The sequence below is a fragment of the Rhinoraja longicauda genome, chromosome 32 (assembly GCF_053455715.1).
Source record: "Rhinoraja longicauda isolate Sanriku21f chromosome 32, sRhiLon1.1, whole genome shotgun sequence".
Classification (NCBI taxonomy): Eukaryota; Metazoa; Chordata; class Chondrichthyes; order Rajiformes; family Arhynchobatidae; genus Rhinoraja; species Rhinoraja longicauda.
The window spans coordinates 24,940,365-24,955,578 of NC_135984.1; the positions used below are offsets into that span (position 1 = coordinate 24,940,365).

The window sequence follows — 15,214 nt, forward strand, 5'->3', positions numbered from 1 at the left end:
CATCTCTTTATTTGCTCCTCTGGCATGCCGAATGCCTTTGTCGTTGGTGACTCACGTACTGTTTTTGGCCCATTTCCAAATCTCACAGGTACAATCTTAAACCACATTGTGTGATTTTCTCACTTCATCATAACTTTATTACTTTTTGCAACAAGGAGCACACTTTATATATTAGTCATGTTTAAAACATATAATAATTTATGATAGACACAAAGACAAGGACACACATTTGCCTGCTACGTAGTTATTAAGTTGTAGGAGTAGCATAGTGGCAAGTATTTCTGACAAGGCTATAAAGTTCTGAGTAAGATGTTACTTTCAGTAAACAAAACAACAAATAAAACAAGTATTTTGGAAATGGAAAGTTCAAGTAGGGTTGCAGGGGTAATCAGGAAAGGGGTGCTGGTGCTAAAGTGGTTACAATGAGCATAAAGGCCTCCTGTGCTGTTATGTACACGTGGCCAGAGATTTATTGATTTATTGGTACTTAATAAAGACTAACAACTTAATTATTTCTTCTATCCAGAAGAAATAATGCTGCTGAGATAATCCAGCATTTTGTTTCTATCTTTGGTTTAAACCGACATCTGCACTTTCTTCCTACAACCTAAATACATATATTTTCACCACTCACCTGTTATTTTACATTTCCCTTTCTATTGCAGTGTAGTAAAAAAGATCTACATTATCGCGTTCAAATTAGTTTAGCTTAGAGATACAGCGTGGAAACAGCCCTTCGACCCACCGACCAGCGCTCCCCACACACTAACACTACCCTACACACATTAGGGACAATATACATTCACACCAAGCCAATTAACCTGCAAACCTGTACGTCTTTGGAGTGTGGGAGGAAACCGGAGAACTCGGAGAAAACCCACGCAGGTCATGGGGAGAAGGTACAAACTCTGTACAGACAGCGCCCATAGTTAGGATTGAACCCGGGTCTCTCTGGCGTGGTTGGACAATAGGTCACATCTGCGCCACCGTGCCACCTTTAAAAAAAATCCTCCATCATATCATTGCCAGTGCAATTTCCTAGAGACTCCATTAGATACTTAAAGCTAGCATTTACAATCTAATAACCACAGGGGCGGCAGAGTGGTGCAGAGGGTAGAGCTGCTGCTTCACAGAGACCCGGGTATGACCTTGACCTCGGGTGCTGCTTGTGTGGAGTTTGCATGTTCTTCCTGTAACTGTTTTCACCTGGTGCTCCCTTTTCGTCCAACATCGCATAGATATGTGGGTTTGTAGGTTAACAGGCCATGGTGGCGCAGCGGTAGAGTTGCTGCCTTACAGCGCTTGCAGCACCAGAGACCCGGGTTCAATCCTGACCACGGGCGCTGTCTGTACAGAGTTTGTACGTTCTCCCCGTGACTGCGTGGGTTTTCTCCGAGATCGTCGGTTTCCTCCCTGACACCATTGAGGGAATAATCTGCCTCCTTGTTTTGCCGCCAAAGTGGATAACCTCACATTTATCTATATTATACTGCATCTGCCATGCATCTGCCCACTCACTCAATCTGTTTTGTGTCAGGACCTATCTTCAGGTTGATTGAAGAGTCAGTCTAAAGAAGGATCCCATCCCAAAACATCACCTACCCATTCCCTGCGCAGATGCTGTGTGGAAGAGGAACTGCAGATGCTGGTGTATCCGAAGATAGACACAAAATGCTGGAGTAACTCAGCGGGACAGGCAGCATCTCTGGAGAGAAGGAATGGGTGACGTCTGAAGAAGGGTCTGGACCCGCAACGTCTCCCATTCCTTCTCTCCAGACATTGTGCCTGGCCCGCAGAGTTACTCCAGCATTTAGTGTCTATCCCTGCACAGATGCTGCCTGGCCCGCAGATTATTACCTCAATGGTGTCAGGTTAGGTAAGGGGGAAGTGCAGCGAGACCTGGGTTTCCTTGTACACCAGTTACTGAAAGTTGGCGTGCAGGTACAGCAGGCGGTGAAGAAAGCTAATGGCATGTTAGCCTTCATAACGAGAGGATTTCAGTATAGGAGTAAAGAGGTTCTTCTGCAGTTGTATAGGGTCCTGGTAAGACCACATCTGGAGTATTGTGTACAGTTTTGGTCTCCTAATTTGAGGAAGGACATTCTTGTAATTGAGGCAGTGCAGCGTAGGTTCACGAGATTGATCCCTGGGATGGCGGGACTGTCATATGAGAAAAGATTGAAAAGACTAGGCTTGTATTCACTGGAGTTTAGAAGGATGAGAGGGGATCTTATAGAGACATATAAAATTATAAAAGGACTGGACAAGCTAGATGCAGGAAAAATGTTCCCAATGTTGGACGAGTCCAGAACCAGGGGCCACAGTCTTAGAATAAAGGGGAGGCCATTTAAAACTGAGGTGAGAAGGAACTTTTTCACCCAGAGAGTTGTGAATTTGTGGAATTTAAGAGAGAGTTGGATAGAGCTCTAGGGGCTAGCGGAATCAAGGGATATGGGGAGAGGTTGGGCACAGGTTTACTGTTTGTGGATGATCAGCCATGATCACAATGAATGGCGGTGCTGGGTCGAAGGGCTGAATGGCCTCCTCCTGCACCTATTTTCTATGTTTCTATGTTTCTAAAACCTCACCTATCCATTCCCTCCATCGATGCTGCATGATCTGCTGAGCTACTCCAGCACTTTGTGTTTCACTCACCCCATTTTGAGTGTTTTGTTCGACATAACTTCACACGTTATTTGTGCTTGGGAAGGATAACCTGCAAAGTGTATGGGTTGTATATAGGAACGTCACCCATTCCTTCTATCCAGCGATGCTGCCTGTCCCGTCGAGTTACTCCAGCATTTTGTGTCTATTTGAGGTTTGGATTGCTGATCAGATTATTTTAGGTGAGATTTATTCCGACATTGTGGTGCGTGAAGTTAAAATAGCAAAAATGTTAAAGACAAGGCAATTTATATTTTATAAATCTCATAATTTTATAGACTTCTATCAATTGACCTCACATCAACATTTGCAGATGGCTCCACAAGTGTGAAATTGTTCACAGCTGGTTGATGCTGAGCAATGAACAAGTAGAAAGTTGGACATAGGTTCAAGTTGATGGGGAAAAGATTTAATTGGAATCTGAGGGGTAACTTTTTCACGCAAAGGGTGGTGGGTGTATGGAACAAGCTGCCCGAGGAGGTAGTTGAGGCTGGGACTATCCCAATGTTTAAGAAACAGTTAGACAGGTACATCGATAGGACAGGTTTGGAGGGATATGGACCACACGCGGGCAGGTGGACATATTGGGACATGTTGGCCGGTGTGGGCAAGTTGGGCCGAAGGGCCTGTTTCCACACTGTATCACTGTATGACATAAAGAGAGAGTGATGCATAAGTTAACAATTATGCCCATTATTTGTCACCCTTCTTTCATATTTTGACCCAAATAGCATTGTGATGTATAATTCATCCTCTCTCTTTCTGGGCAAGTCTGACTGATAGAGACACAAAGAACTGCAGATGCTGGTTTACAAAAAAACACACAAAGTGCTGGAGTAATTCAGCGGGCCAGGCAGCATCTCTGGAGAATAGGGATAGAAGACGTTTCGGGTCGAGATGCTTCAGAAGTGTTGACTATTCATTTCCTGCAGAGATGATGTCTGACTGTTTGGATAATGAACAAGAAAGAATTTAGCTCCATGACCTAAAGTTGTTTCCCAAACCTCCTGGGTGTCTAACCTAAAACAATCTGTCAGAGCAAATGGAAATTCCATTCTTAGTGTTGAATTACTGAGTGAAGCATACTCATTCTTGCATTGCTGCATTCTGGGCCTTTAATGTCATAGGTAGACACAAAATGCTGGAGTAACTCAGCGGGTCAGGCAACATCTCTGGAGAAAAGGAATAGGTGACGTTTCGGGTCAAGACTCTTCTTCAGACTGAAGATGCAGGTTTTCCAGATCAGGTCCAGTTATCACTCCTTCTAATTCTCCTCACTGTCCCACATCTCCAGACCACCATGCCAGGATGATTTTTGACCATGGGTTAATACCAGATTGTTTAGCTTCTTAACAATGGGTGTTGCATTGGTTGGATGGGATTTGCAGCCTCGTAGAATCGTAGAAATACAATACTATTTTGGGTTTTCTCCGAGATCTTCGGTTTCCTCCCACACTCCAAAGATGTACAGGTTTGTAGGTTAATTGGCTGGGCAAATGTAAAAATTATAGACAATAGACAATAGACAATAGGTGCAGGAGGAGGCCATTCGGCCCTTCGAGCCAGCAACGCCATTCAATGTTATCATGGCTGATCATTCTCAACCAGTACCCCATTTCTGCCTTCTCCCCTTACCCCCTGGGTCCCTAGTGGGTGTCGGATAGTGTTAGTGTGCGGGGATCGCTGGGCGGCGCGGACCCGGTGGGCCGAATGGCCTGTTTCTGCGCTGTATCTCTAAAAAAAAAATGTTTACATTTAAATAAGCATTTAGTCGCAGCTATATGTATAATATGATTTAACTGGGGTGGCACAGTGGCGTAACAATAGAGTTGCTGCCTTACTGCACCAGAGACCCGGGTTTGATCCGGACCATGTGAACTGCCTATACGGAGTCAGTACGTTCTCCCTGTGACCCAGTGGATTTTCTCCAGGTGCTCTGGTTTCCTCCCACACTCAAAAGATGTACTGCTTTGTAGGTTAATTGGCATTAGCGCAATTGTAAATTGTCCCTGGCATGTAGGATAGTGCTGGGGCATGGGACAATTGCTGGTCGGCGCAGACATGGTGGGCTGAAGGGCCGGTTCCGCACTGCATCACTAAACTCCAAACTAAACTTTGCACAGCACGCCAGTAGAATTTTTCGTGTACCTTGGTACACATGGCAATAGTGTACAATACTAAACCAATACCAACTGCCAGAAGCAAAAAGTCACATTATGTTTGGTTACATTCTTCGGATCCCCCCAAAAAATGAGGCAAATTATACAAACTACATCTTAGACCACTCTTGACTATGTGAATTCAGCATTGTAAAATCCAACAGTTTCACATGGATTTATTTCAACAATGAAGGTCCTGCATATCAAACCATTTGGGGTGGCACTGTAGTAGACCCAGACGTCCAAGTATGGCGATGTCTGGAGGTCGTGCAGCCTGGGGCTCGCCTGGATTGGGCAACCATCATAACAACCAGAGCGCGGACTGGACTTTGAAAACGGTGCCAAATCATGCCACTTCTTGTGCCAGTGGACTGTTTCTCTGCACTTGCTAATCAGGGATGCGTTTAGTTATGGACCATTTGTAAGAAAATAATTTCACTGTGTGCTTGCACTTTGCACATGCGGCAATAAAAGCACCATTGAACGATTGACCATTAAACCATTAAACTCTCCCCATTTAGAAATTAGTCTACGCCTTTATTCCTATTGCCAAAATGCATGACTCCGTGCTTTGCCACGCTGTATTCCATCTGCCACTTCTCTGCCCACTCTCCCAACCTGTCCAAGTCTTTCTGCAGAGGATAGCGGAGTCAGGGGGTATGGGGAGAAGGCAGGAACGGGGTACTGATTGAGAATGATCAGCCACGATCACATTGTAAAACTATTTATTTTAATTATTAAGTCTATCGAGTTTTTAAAAACTTTATTATTTTTCTTGCTGTGAAAGAACAAACAGTAAATGTTACTTTGATAAGGCATCTAAGGGCCGAATGGCCTCCTCCTGCACCTATTGTCCATTGTCTATTGTCTATTGTCCCTGTTTTCTCGACACGAACTGCCCCTCCAGCTATCTTCGCATCATCTGTAAACTTTGAAGTGATGAACCATTGGAAGAGTGTACAGGAATCTGATGTGATAGATCAATGTATTCACCAGTGTAATATATCTGATGTGATATCAGATTTACCCAATTTACCAAGGTCTATTGGGAATAAAGAAAGACAGCAAGGTGTTCACCGATACAGACTACACATAATAGGGTTCTGCTTGCTGAGACGGCCAGTTTGCTGGTTCTTAGGAGATTAGTCACACTAATGTCTTCTCATTTGGTCTGGAAGAAAACTGAATGAAAACCAAAATTCTACTGTAGCCACATAACCTGAATAAACTTCATATAATGAACAACATTGATGAAATGGTAAAATCACTCATCTGTCTCAAGGGGCGCAGCGGTAAAGTTGCTGCCTTACAGCGCCAGAGACCCGGGTTCGATCCTGACTATGGGTGCTGTCTGTGTGGAGTTTGTACACTTCACTCCTCCCACATGCCCAAGAAGTACAGGTTTGTAGGTGGAGAAAGGAACTGCATATGCTGGAAGATACAGGAGATAGACAAAAAGTACTGGAGGAACTTAGTGGTCAGGCAGCATCTCTGGAGAAAAAGGATGGGTGACATTTCGGGTAGGTCCAGGTCTGAAGAAGGGTCCAGACCCGAAATATCATAGACATTGTGGGCCAAAAGGCCTGTTCCAGTTCTATCTTGTATATTCTATGTAACATGAATTGAGGGCGAGAAAAATTGAGGTGTGTAAATAGATTGGATGAGGAGAACCTACATCTATCAGCAGAGGACAAGAGCATGTAACATTGATTGGTGCCAATTGGTAGAATAATTAGCGGAACGATATGTAGCACGACTTCGCCCTCAGCATCGAGTTTAACACAGTGAATTGTGAGGAGATCTCTTTATCTAGAAGTGCAGAAAAGCAGAATATTGTTTAAATGAAGCAGGATGAAAGAATGTTCTTGTGCATATGGATCTCGGTATCCTTGAATATGAAACACAGGAAATTAGCATGCAGGCACAACAAGTCACTGGAAAACAAACAGTATGTCAGCCATTATTGCAAATGGTGGGATGCCACAGTGGCGCAGCGGTAGGGTTGCTGCCTTACCGCAAATTCAGCGCCAGAGACCCGGGTTCCATCCCGACTACGGGTGCTGTCTGTACGGAGTTTGTACGTTCTCCCCGTGATCGCATGGGTTTTCTCCGGGTGCTCTATTTTCCTCCTGCACTCCAAAGACGTGTGGGTTTTTAGGTTGATTGCCTTCTGTAAATTGTTCCTAGTGTGTAAGATAGGTGATCGTTGGTCATCGCAGACTCGGTGGGCTGAAGGGCCTGTTTCCATGCTGATGAATTATTTGAAGAAATACATAGCAGGACAGACAAAGGAGAGTCAATGGATGTTGTTTACCTAGATTTTCAGAAAGCCTTCGAGAAGGTGCCACATGTGAGGCTGCTAAAGACGATGAGAGCCCATGGTATCAGAGGGCAGATACTGGCATGGATAGCAGGCAGGCTGGATGGCAGAAGACAAAGAGTGGCAATAAAGGGGGCTTTTGCTGGTTGGCTGCCAGTGACTAGCGGAGTTCCGCAGGGCTCGGTGCTGGGGCCGCCGCTCCTCACGTTGTATATCAATGATTTGGTCGAGGGGATTGAAGGCATTGTGGCCAAGTTTGCAGATGATGCGAAGATAGGTGGAGGGGCAGGTAGTGTGGACAAAGCAGGAACTCTGCAGAAAGACTTGGACAGGTTGGGAGAGTGGGCAGAGAAGTGGCAGCTGGAATACAGCGTAGCAAAGCGTGAAGTCATGCATTTTGGTAGCAGGAATAAAGGCGTAGACTATTTTCTAAATGGGGTGAGAATCCAGAAATCGGAAGTGCAAAGGAACTTGGGAGTGCTGGTGCAGGATTCCCAAAAGGCTAATTTGCAAGTCGAACTGGTACTAAGGAAGGCAAATACAATGCTAGCATTTATTTAGAGAGGACTAGTGTACAAAAACAAGAATGTAATGCCGAGGCTCTATAAGACGCTGGTCAGACTGCATTTGGAGTATTGAGAGCAAATTTGAGCCCCATATCTGAGGAAGGATGTGCTGGCTTTGGAGATGATCCAGAGTTTCACAAGAATGATCCCAGGAATGAGCGGGTTAACCTATGATGAGCATTTGTCGGTACTGGGCCAGTACTCGCTGGAGTTTAGAAGAATGAGGGGGGACCTCATTGAAACTTACAGAATACTGAGAGGCCTGGATAGAGTGGATGTGGAGAGGATGTTTCCACTAGTGGGAGAGTCAATGGATATTTTTAAGGCAGAGATAGATGGATCGTTGATTTGTACGGGTGTCAGGGGTTATGAAGAGTAGGCAGGAGAATGGGGTTGAGAAGGAAAGATAGATCAGCCATGATTGAATGAACGGGTCAGGTAGTATCTCTGGAGAGCAGGAATGGGTGACGTTTCGGGTCGAGACCCTTTTTCAGTTTAAAACGAAAGAAACTCGCTGTTAGTGAGGCCGGTGTCCCATTCCAACTCGCTCCCCCATCACCTCTGCTTCTATGGTCCTGTCCCATACACTGCCTTTGTTCAATTCCATCTTGCAACCAGTTTAGGTTACAAACAGTTTAAGTACAGATTCCTTTTGTAATCTAAGGACTCCCTGCAGAGGAAAGTCAGAGAGCATGAGGAATAGGCTGGATTGTGGCGTTGAGGCCAAGATGGTATTGAAGCAGGCTTGAGCCCAAACACCTTGCTGGAATCCTACTTCCTATGCTCTTGCCTTCTAGAATGGTGGAGTCTTAACTCTCTGTCTGTTCTTGTCTTGTACTGTTCTATGTAGAGACTAGGAACTGCAGATGCCAGTCTACGAAGAAGGACACAATGTGCTGGAGTAACTCAGTGGGTCAGGCAGCACCCCAGGAATACATGGATTGGTTGATGTTTCGTCCTCCAACTCTGAAGAAGGCTCCCGACCCAAAATATCACCCATCTATGTCCTCCAGGAATGCCGGCTGACTCGCTGAGTTACTCCAGCGCTTTGTACTGTTCGATGTTCTATATCTATGTAATTTTAATTTGAGTATTTATGCCATTTTGAAGAAAGTGAAACAATTATACTTTGCCATCTGTTGAAGCACTGACTTTTTCTGCATTGACCTGTTCTGATCTGGATCAGCTTGTGTTAAATCCTCACCTCATTCATTACTACAGTATCATCTCTCACCAAAGAGAAGTGTGTGTGTGTGTGTAATATTCAAAAGGCAGGCTGGGAACTGAATATTCAGGGGTACACAACGTATAGAAAAGACAGACAGGTGGGTAGAGGGGGTGGGGTTGCTCTGCTGGTAAGGAATGATATTCATTCCCTTGCAAGGGGTGACATAGAATCAGGAGATGTTGAATCAGTATGGATAGAAATTAGGAATTGTAAGGGTAAAAAGACCCTAATGGGAGTTATCTATAGGCCCCCAAACAGTAGCCTCGACATAGGGTGCAAGTTGAATCAGGAGATAAAATTGGCGTGTCACAAATGTAATGCTACGGTGGTTATGGGAGATTTCAACATGCAGGTAGACTGGGAAAATCAGGTTGGAAATGGACCCCAGGAAAGAGAGTTTGTAGAGTGCCTTCGAGATGGATTCTTAGAACAGCTTGTACTGGAGCCTACCAGGGAGAAGGCAATTCTGGATTTAGTGTTGTGTAATGATCCTGATCTGATAAGGGGACTAGAGGTAAAAGAGCCATTAAGAGGCAGTGATCACAACATGATAAGTTTTACTCTGCAAATGGAAAGGCAGAAGGGAAAATCGGAAGTGTCAGTATTACAGTATAGCAAAGGGGATTACAGAGGCATGAGGCAGGAGCTGGCCAAAATTGACTGGAAGGAGGCCCTAGCAGGGAAGACGGTAGAACAGCAATGGCAGGTATTCCTGGGAATAATGCAGAGGTTGCAGGATCAATTTATCCCAAAGAGGCGGAAAGACTCTAAGGGGAGTAAGAGACACCTGTGGCTGACGAGGGAAGTCAGGGACAGCATATAAATTAAGGAGAGGAAGTATAACATAGCAAAGAAGAGTGGGAAGACAGAGGATTGGGACTCTTTTAAAGAGCAACAAAAGTTAACTAAAAAGGCAATACGGGGAGAAAAGATGAGGTACTTTGGATCTGTCTTCACTGAGGAAGATACACGCAATCTCCCAAATGTTCTAGGGGCCGGAGAACCTAGGGTGATGGAGGAACTGAAGGAAATCCACATTAGGCAGGAAATGGTTTTGGGTACACTGATGGGACTGAAGGCTGATAAATCCCCAGGGCCTGATGGTCAGTTCCTGTGGATTGGAGGATAGCAAATGTTATCCCACTTTTTAAGAAAGGGAGGGAGAGAGAAAACGGGTAATTATAGACCAGTTAGTCTGACATCAGTGGTGGGGAAGATGCTGGAGTCAATTATAAAAGACGAAATTGCTGAGCATTTGGATAGCAGTAACAGGATCATTCCGAGTCAGCATGGATTTACGAAGGGGAAATCATGCTTGACAAATCTACTGGAATTTTTTGAGGATGTAACTAGGAAAATTGACAGGGGAGAGTCAGTGGATGTGGTGTACCTCGACTTTCAGAAAGCCTTCGACAAGGTCCCACATAGGAGATTAGTGGGCAAAATTAGAGACATGGTATTGGGGGTAGGGTACTGACATGGATAGAAAATTGGTTGACAGACAGAAAGCAAAGAGTGGGGATAAATGGGTCCCTTTCGGAATGGCAGGCAGTGACCAGTGGGGTACCGCAAGGTTCGGTGCTGGGACCCCAGCTATTTACGATATACATTAATGACTTAGATGAAGGGATTAAAGGTACCATTAGCAAATTTGCAGATGATACTAAGCTGGGGGGTAGTGTGAATTGTGAGGAAGATGCAATAAGGCTGCAGGGTGACTTGGACAGGTTGTGTGAGTGGGCGGATACATGGCAGATGCAGTTTAATGTAGATAAGTGTGAGGTTATTCACTTTGGAAGTAAGACTAGAAAGGCAGATTATTATCTGAATGGTGTCAAGTTAGGAAGTGGGGATGTTCAACGAGATTTGGGTGTCCTAGTGCATCAGTCACTGAAAGGAAGCATGCAGGTACAGCAGGCAGTGAAGAAAGCCAATGGAATGTTGGCCTTCATAACAAGAGGAGTTGAGTATAGGAGCAAAGAGGTCCTTCTACAGTTGTACCGGGCCCTGGTGAGACCGCACCTGGAGTACTGTGTGCAGTTTTGGTCTCCAAATTTGAGGAAGGATATTCTTGCTATTGAGGGCGTGCAGCGTAGGTTCACTAGGTTAATTCCTGGAATGGCGGGACTGTCGTATGTTGCAAGGCTGGAGCAATTAGGCTTGTATACACTGGGATTTAGAAGGATGAGGGGGGATCTTATTGAAACATATAAGATAATTAGGGGATTGGACACATTAGAGGCAGGAAACATGTTCCCAATGTTGGGGGATTCCAGACCAAGGGGCCACAGTTTAAGAATAAGGGGTAGGCCATTTAGAATGGAGATGAGGAAGAACTTTTTCAGTCAGAGAGTGGTGAAGGTGTGGAATTCTCTGCCTCAGAAGGCAGTGGAGGCCAGTTCGTTGGATGCTTTCAAGAGAGAGCTAGATAGAGCTCTTAAGGATAGCAGAGTCAGGGGGTATGGGAGCAGGCAGGAATGGGGTACTGATTGAGAATGATCAGCCATGATCACATTGAATGGCGGTGCTGGCTCGAAGGGTCGAGTGGCCTCCTCCTGCACCTATTGTCTATTGTCTATTGGAAATGTACAGAAAGTTGTTGTGATGAACTTGTACTTAGGTTGGATGTTTGTCGACTCATCAATTAACTGGTCCATCTCCTTCCGCAGGTAGTTCTCCACTCAGCTATTCCACGTCATCTCATTCTGACCCGTCCCCCCGTCTCCCAGCCAAAGAAGGTGAGTTCCATTCCTTTAGTCCATGATTTTTAAAGGTGATTTCCAGTGCATTTTTGGTTTTAAGGTTAACACAGTCTCATTTGAAGAGGAGATGGTGTGTTATTAATCTCCAACGGTCAGGCTTTTGAAACAGAACTCAATTAATGAAAATTCAGTTCACAGATTCAGCACAAGTTTTTTTCCGTTCTGCAGTGACTGCACTTGGTACAATTCCCCGGATCGTTTCTCAACTTTTTGCTCATGCACGAAAATTGATCTGACAGATAAATTTTCATTTATAGAAAATGCCTGCTTCGTATTTCCTTTAGAATCAAAATTTGATGGTTCCTAGACAACATCATCATCATCATCATATACATACAGCCGGAAACAGGCCTTTTCGGCCCTCCAAGTCCGTGCCGCCCAGTGATCCCCGTACATTAACACTATCCTACACCCACTAGGGACAATTTTTACATTTACCCAGCCAATTAACCTACATACCTGTACGTCTTTGGAGTGTGGGAGGAAACCGAAGATCTCGGAGTAAACCCACGCAGGTCACGGGGAGAACGTACAAACTCCTTACAGTGCAGCACCCGTAGTCAGGATCGAACCTGAGTCTCCGGTGCTGCATTCGCTGTAAAGCAGCAACTCTACCGCTGCGCTACCATGCCGCCCTATACTGTAGCCAATTTGCAATGACCGTGTTATACACGGGCATCATGTAAAACAACTTTCCAGTAGCCGCTGCAACAAGAACACATTCTTGTCATGAAATTCTTAATGGTTTAATATGGTTTATTGTCACAGAGGTACCTAGGTATAGATTTTGCATACGTCAGTGTAATATTGCTATATATAAGCACAATTATACACCAGTACGAGTAGTAATTATGCCGAGGCAGTACACAATGGTCACCACATTTCTGACACCATCTTATAACCTTTGAGTTCCAAATTTCTTAAAATTGAAAAGTCTTAACTTGGCCTTAAAGGACCATTGTTCTGGTGGCACTACTGGATCAGAGTTAGACTGCAGTAGGAAAATAATTGCAGTTGGACAAAAAATGTCAATATTTCCAGAGGTAGCCACATCCCAGGAATGAATCAACCAAACCTTTACTTTCCCTCTCTCTCTCTTAAATACTCAGAGTCATGAAATCTCCCACGTTGTACCCGTCCTCTCTCACATTCCTGGTGTAAAAATGCAATCTGCATTTTACGAAAACATCAGATGAGATATTTCTATTCGTGCTACACAGAGTGATAGAGTCATACAGCACAGAAGCAGGCTTTCCGGCCCAGCTTGCCCATGCCAACCAAGTTGCTCCAACTACACTTGTCCCTCCTGGCCACTTTTGGTCCATATCCCTCTAAACCTTTTCTATATACCTGTCCAAATGTCTTTTAACTGTTGTTGTATCTTCTGCCTTGGCAGATCATTCCGTATACCCACCACACTCAGTGAAAAAGTTGCCACTTAGCTTCCTATTAAATCTTTGCTCTTTACTATTAAACATGGCATTAGTTGCTTTATTGAATAAAAGCTTGAATGTAGACATAATTCCAGATTCAGGGACAGTTTCTACACTAGTCCCACCTGCCTGCATTTGGAGTCCGATATCCCTCCAAATCTGTCCTATCCATGTACCTATCTAAATGTTTCTTCAACGTTGCGATAGTCCCTGCATTATCTACCCCCTCTGGCAGCTCGTTCCATACACTGACCATCCTTTGCGTGAAAATAGGTTCATATTAAATCTTCCCCCCTCACCTTAAACCGATGTCCTTTGGTTCTTGAGCATTCTAGCTCTTATCTATAAATCATAATGCCTTTCAGCTGTGTGTATGAGTCAGTCAGGTATCTACTTACCTGTCTCCCACATATTTATTCTGCAGTCCATTCATCCTTCTCATTGTTTGTTAATATTTTGAACTACAATATGTGTTTAGAGAGCAGGTGTATCCATGTACCGATCATACACTAATTCTGCTCGTCATAATACTTGTGTAGTCTTTTCTTATTGTATTCCTTTTACTTTTGTAAGGTTTATAATAATGCTATAGAATTTGTATTGCTATAGTTATTATTATATGTAGGTATGTAGGTTAATTGACTGGGTAAATGTAAAAATTGTCCCTAGTGGGTGTAGGATAGTGTTAATGTGCGGGGATCGCTGGGCGGCACGGACTTGGTGGGCCGAAAAGGCCTGTTTCCGGCTGTATATATATGATATGATATGATTATATGACTACTAATTATATTATTATTATTGTATAATATTTTGATAAGTCCTCCATGCCCTGCATTAATTTTAATTCCTACCTGCAATATTTGTAGTGGGGACGTATTTTGTGTAGCACAGGAAGTTCCCTGGGGGAACATGTGGAGACGGCAGGTTGAGTTACCTGCTATTGCGATTGCCCACGATTAAAGAAAAGTAAAGAAGCCAACACGAGAATGATCCTGAGGATGATTGGGTTCACCAATGATGAGCGTTTGACGGCTCTGGGCCTGTACTCGCTGGAGTTTAAAAGGATGAGGAGGGGACCTCATTGAAACTTACCGAACAGTGAAAGTGGCTGGTTACAGTGGATGTGGAGAGGATGTTTCCACCAGTGGGAGTGTCTAGGACCAGAGGGAACAGCCTCACAATAAAAGGGACGTACTTTCAGAAAGGAGATGAGGAGGAATTTCTTTAGTCAGTGTATCTGTAGAATTCATTGCCACAGGTGGTTGTGGAAGCCAAATCTTTAAGTATTTTTGACATGTTCTTGATTAGTAAGGTGTGAGAGGTTATATAGAGAAGGCAGAACAATGGGATTGAAAGGGAAAGGTAGATCAGCCAATATTGAATGGTGTAGACTCGATGGGCCGAATGGCCTAATTCTGCTCCATTGACTTAAGGGCCTGTCCCAGTTACGCGAGTTTTAAGGCGACTGCCGGCGACTGTCAAAGTCATAGCAGATCGCCAACATTTTCATTTACCGCACGACAATGACCACGACAATGACCACGACAATGACCACGACAATGACCACGACAATGACCACGACAATGACCACGACAATGACCACGACAATGCCGAGTCAGGTCGATACGTTACTTTTTTTGTGAAACTAGCACCTGGCTAAGAGATTGCACCGTCTTCGGAAACATCGCAAAATTCCCACGCTCACCTGACCGTCAAACTGTCGCCTCCAATCTACCTGTCAAATGTCCTGACGGTAAATAAATTGGTTAAACAAAACTATCTTCTGCTATCTTCAAATGCCTTTTCTTAATTTAATATTACGTGCTTCTAAATGCATCTGCGACAACCTGGCAAACCTGGGGACAGCGTGCGACAGACAGCGCCCGCAATAAGCTACGATACCTGGCGACAAGCCAGCTGTCGCCGAGAAATTTATATCTGGAACATTTTTCCGTGACGCCCCGAGATCCGTTACGATCCATTGAAGACTCCTCATGATCATGCCCGCGACACCCCGGCAAACGTTCGGTGACAGCCTAGTCGCCGGCAGTCGCCTTAAAATCGCTTAAGTGGGACAGGCCC

At 44.5% G+C, this 15,214-nt stretch overlaps 1 protein-coding gene across 3 annotated transcripts in view; it reads left to right on the forward strand.

Moving 5' to 3' along the window:
• Nucleotides 1–15,214, forward strand: part of fli1 (Fli-1 proto-oncogene, ETS transcription factor) — a 69,584-nt gene that overhangs the window by 15,619 nt on the left and 38,751 nt on the right. For 2 of the 3 annotated variants that reach the window (XM_078426670.1, XM_078426668.1), the window contains exon 5: nt 11,607–11,675. The exons of the other annotated variant lie outside the window; for it this stretch is intronic. In XM_078426670.1, the coding sequence (XP_078282796.1) occupies nt 11,607–11,675 (69 nt within the window). The remainder of the gene's footprint in view (nt 1–11,606; nt 11,676–15,214) is intronic. 3 annotated transcript variants of the gene reach the window in all.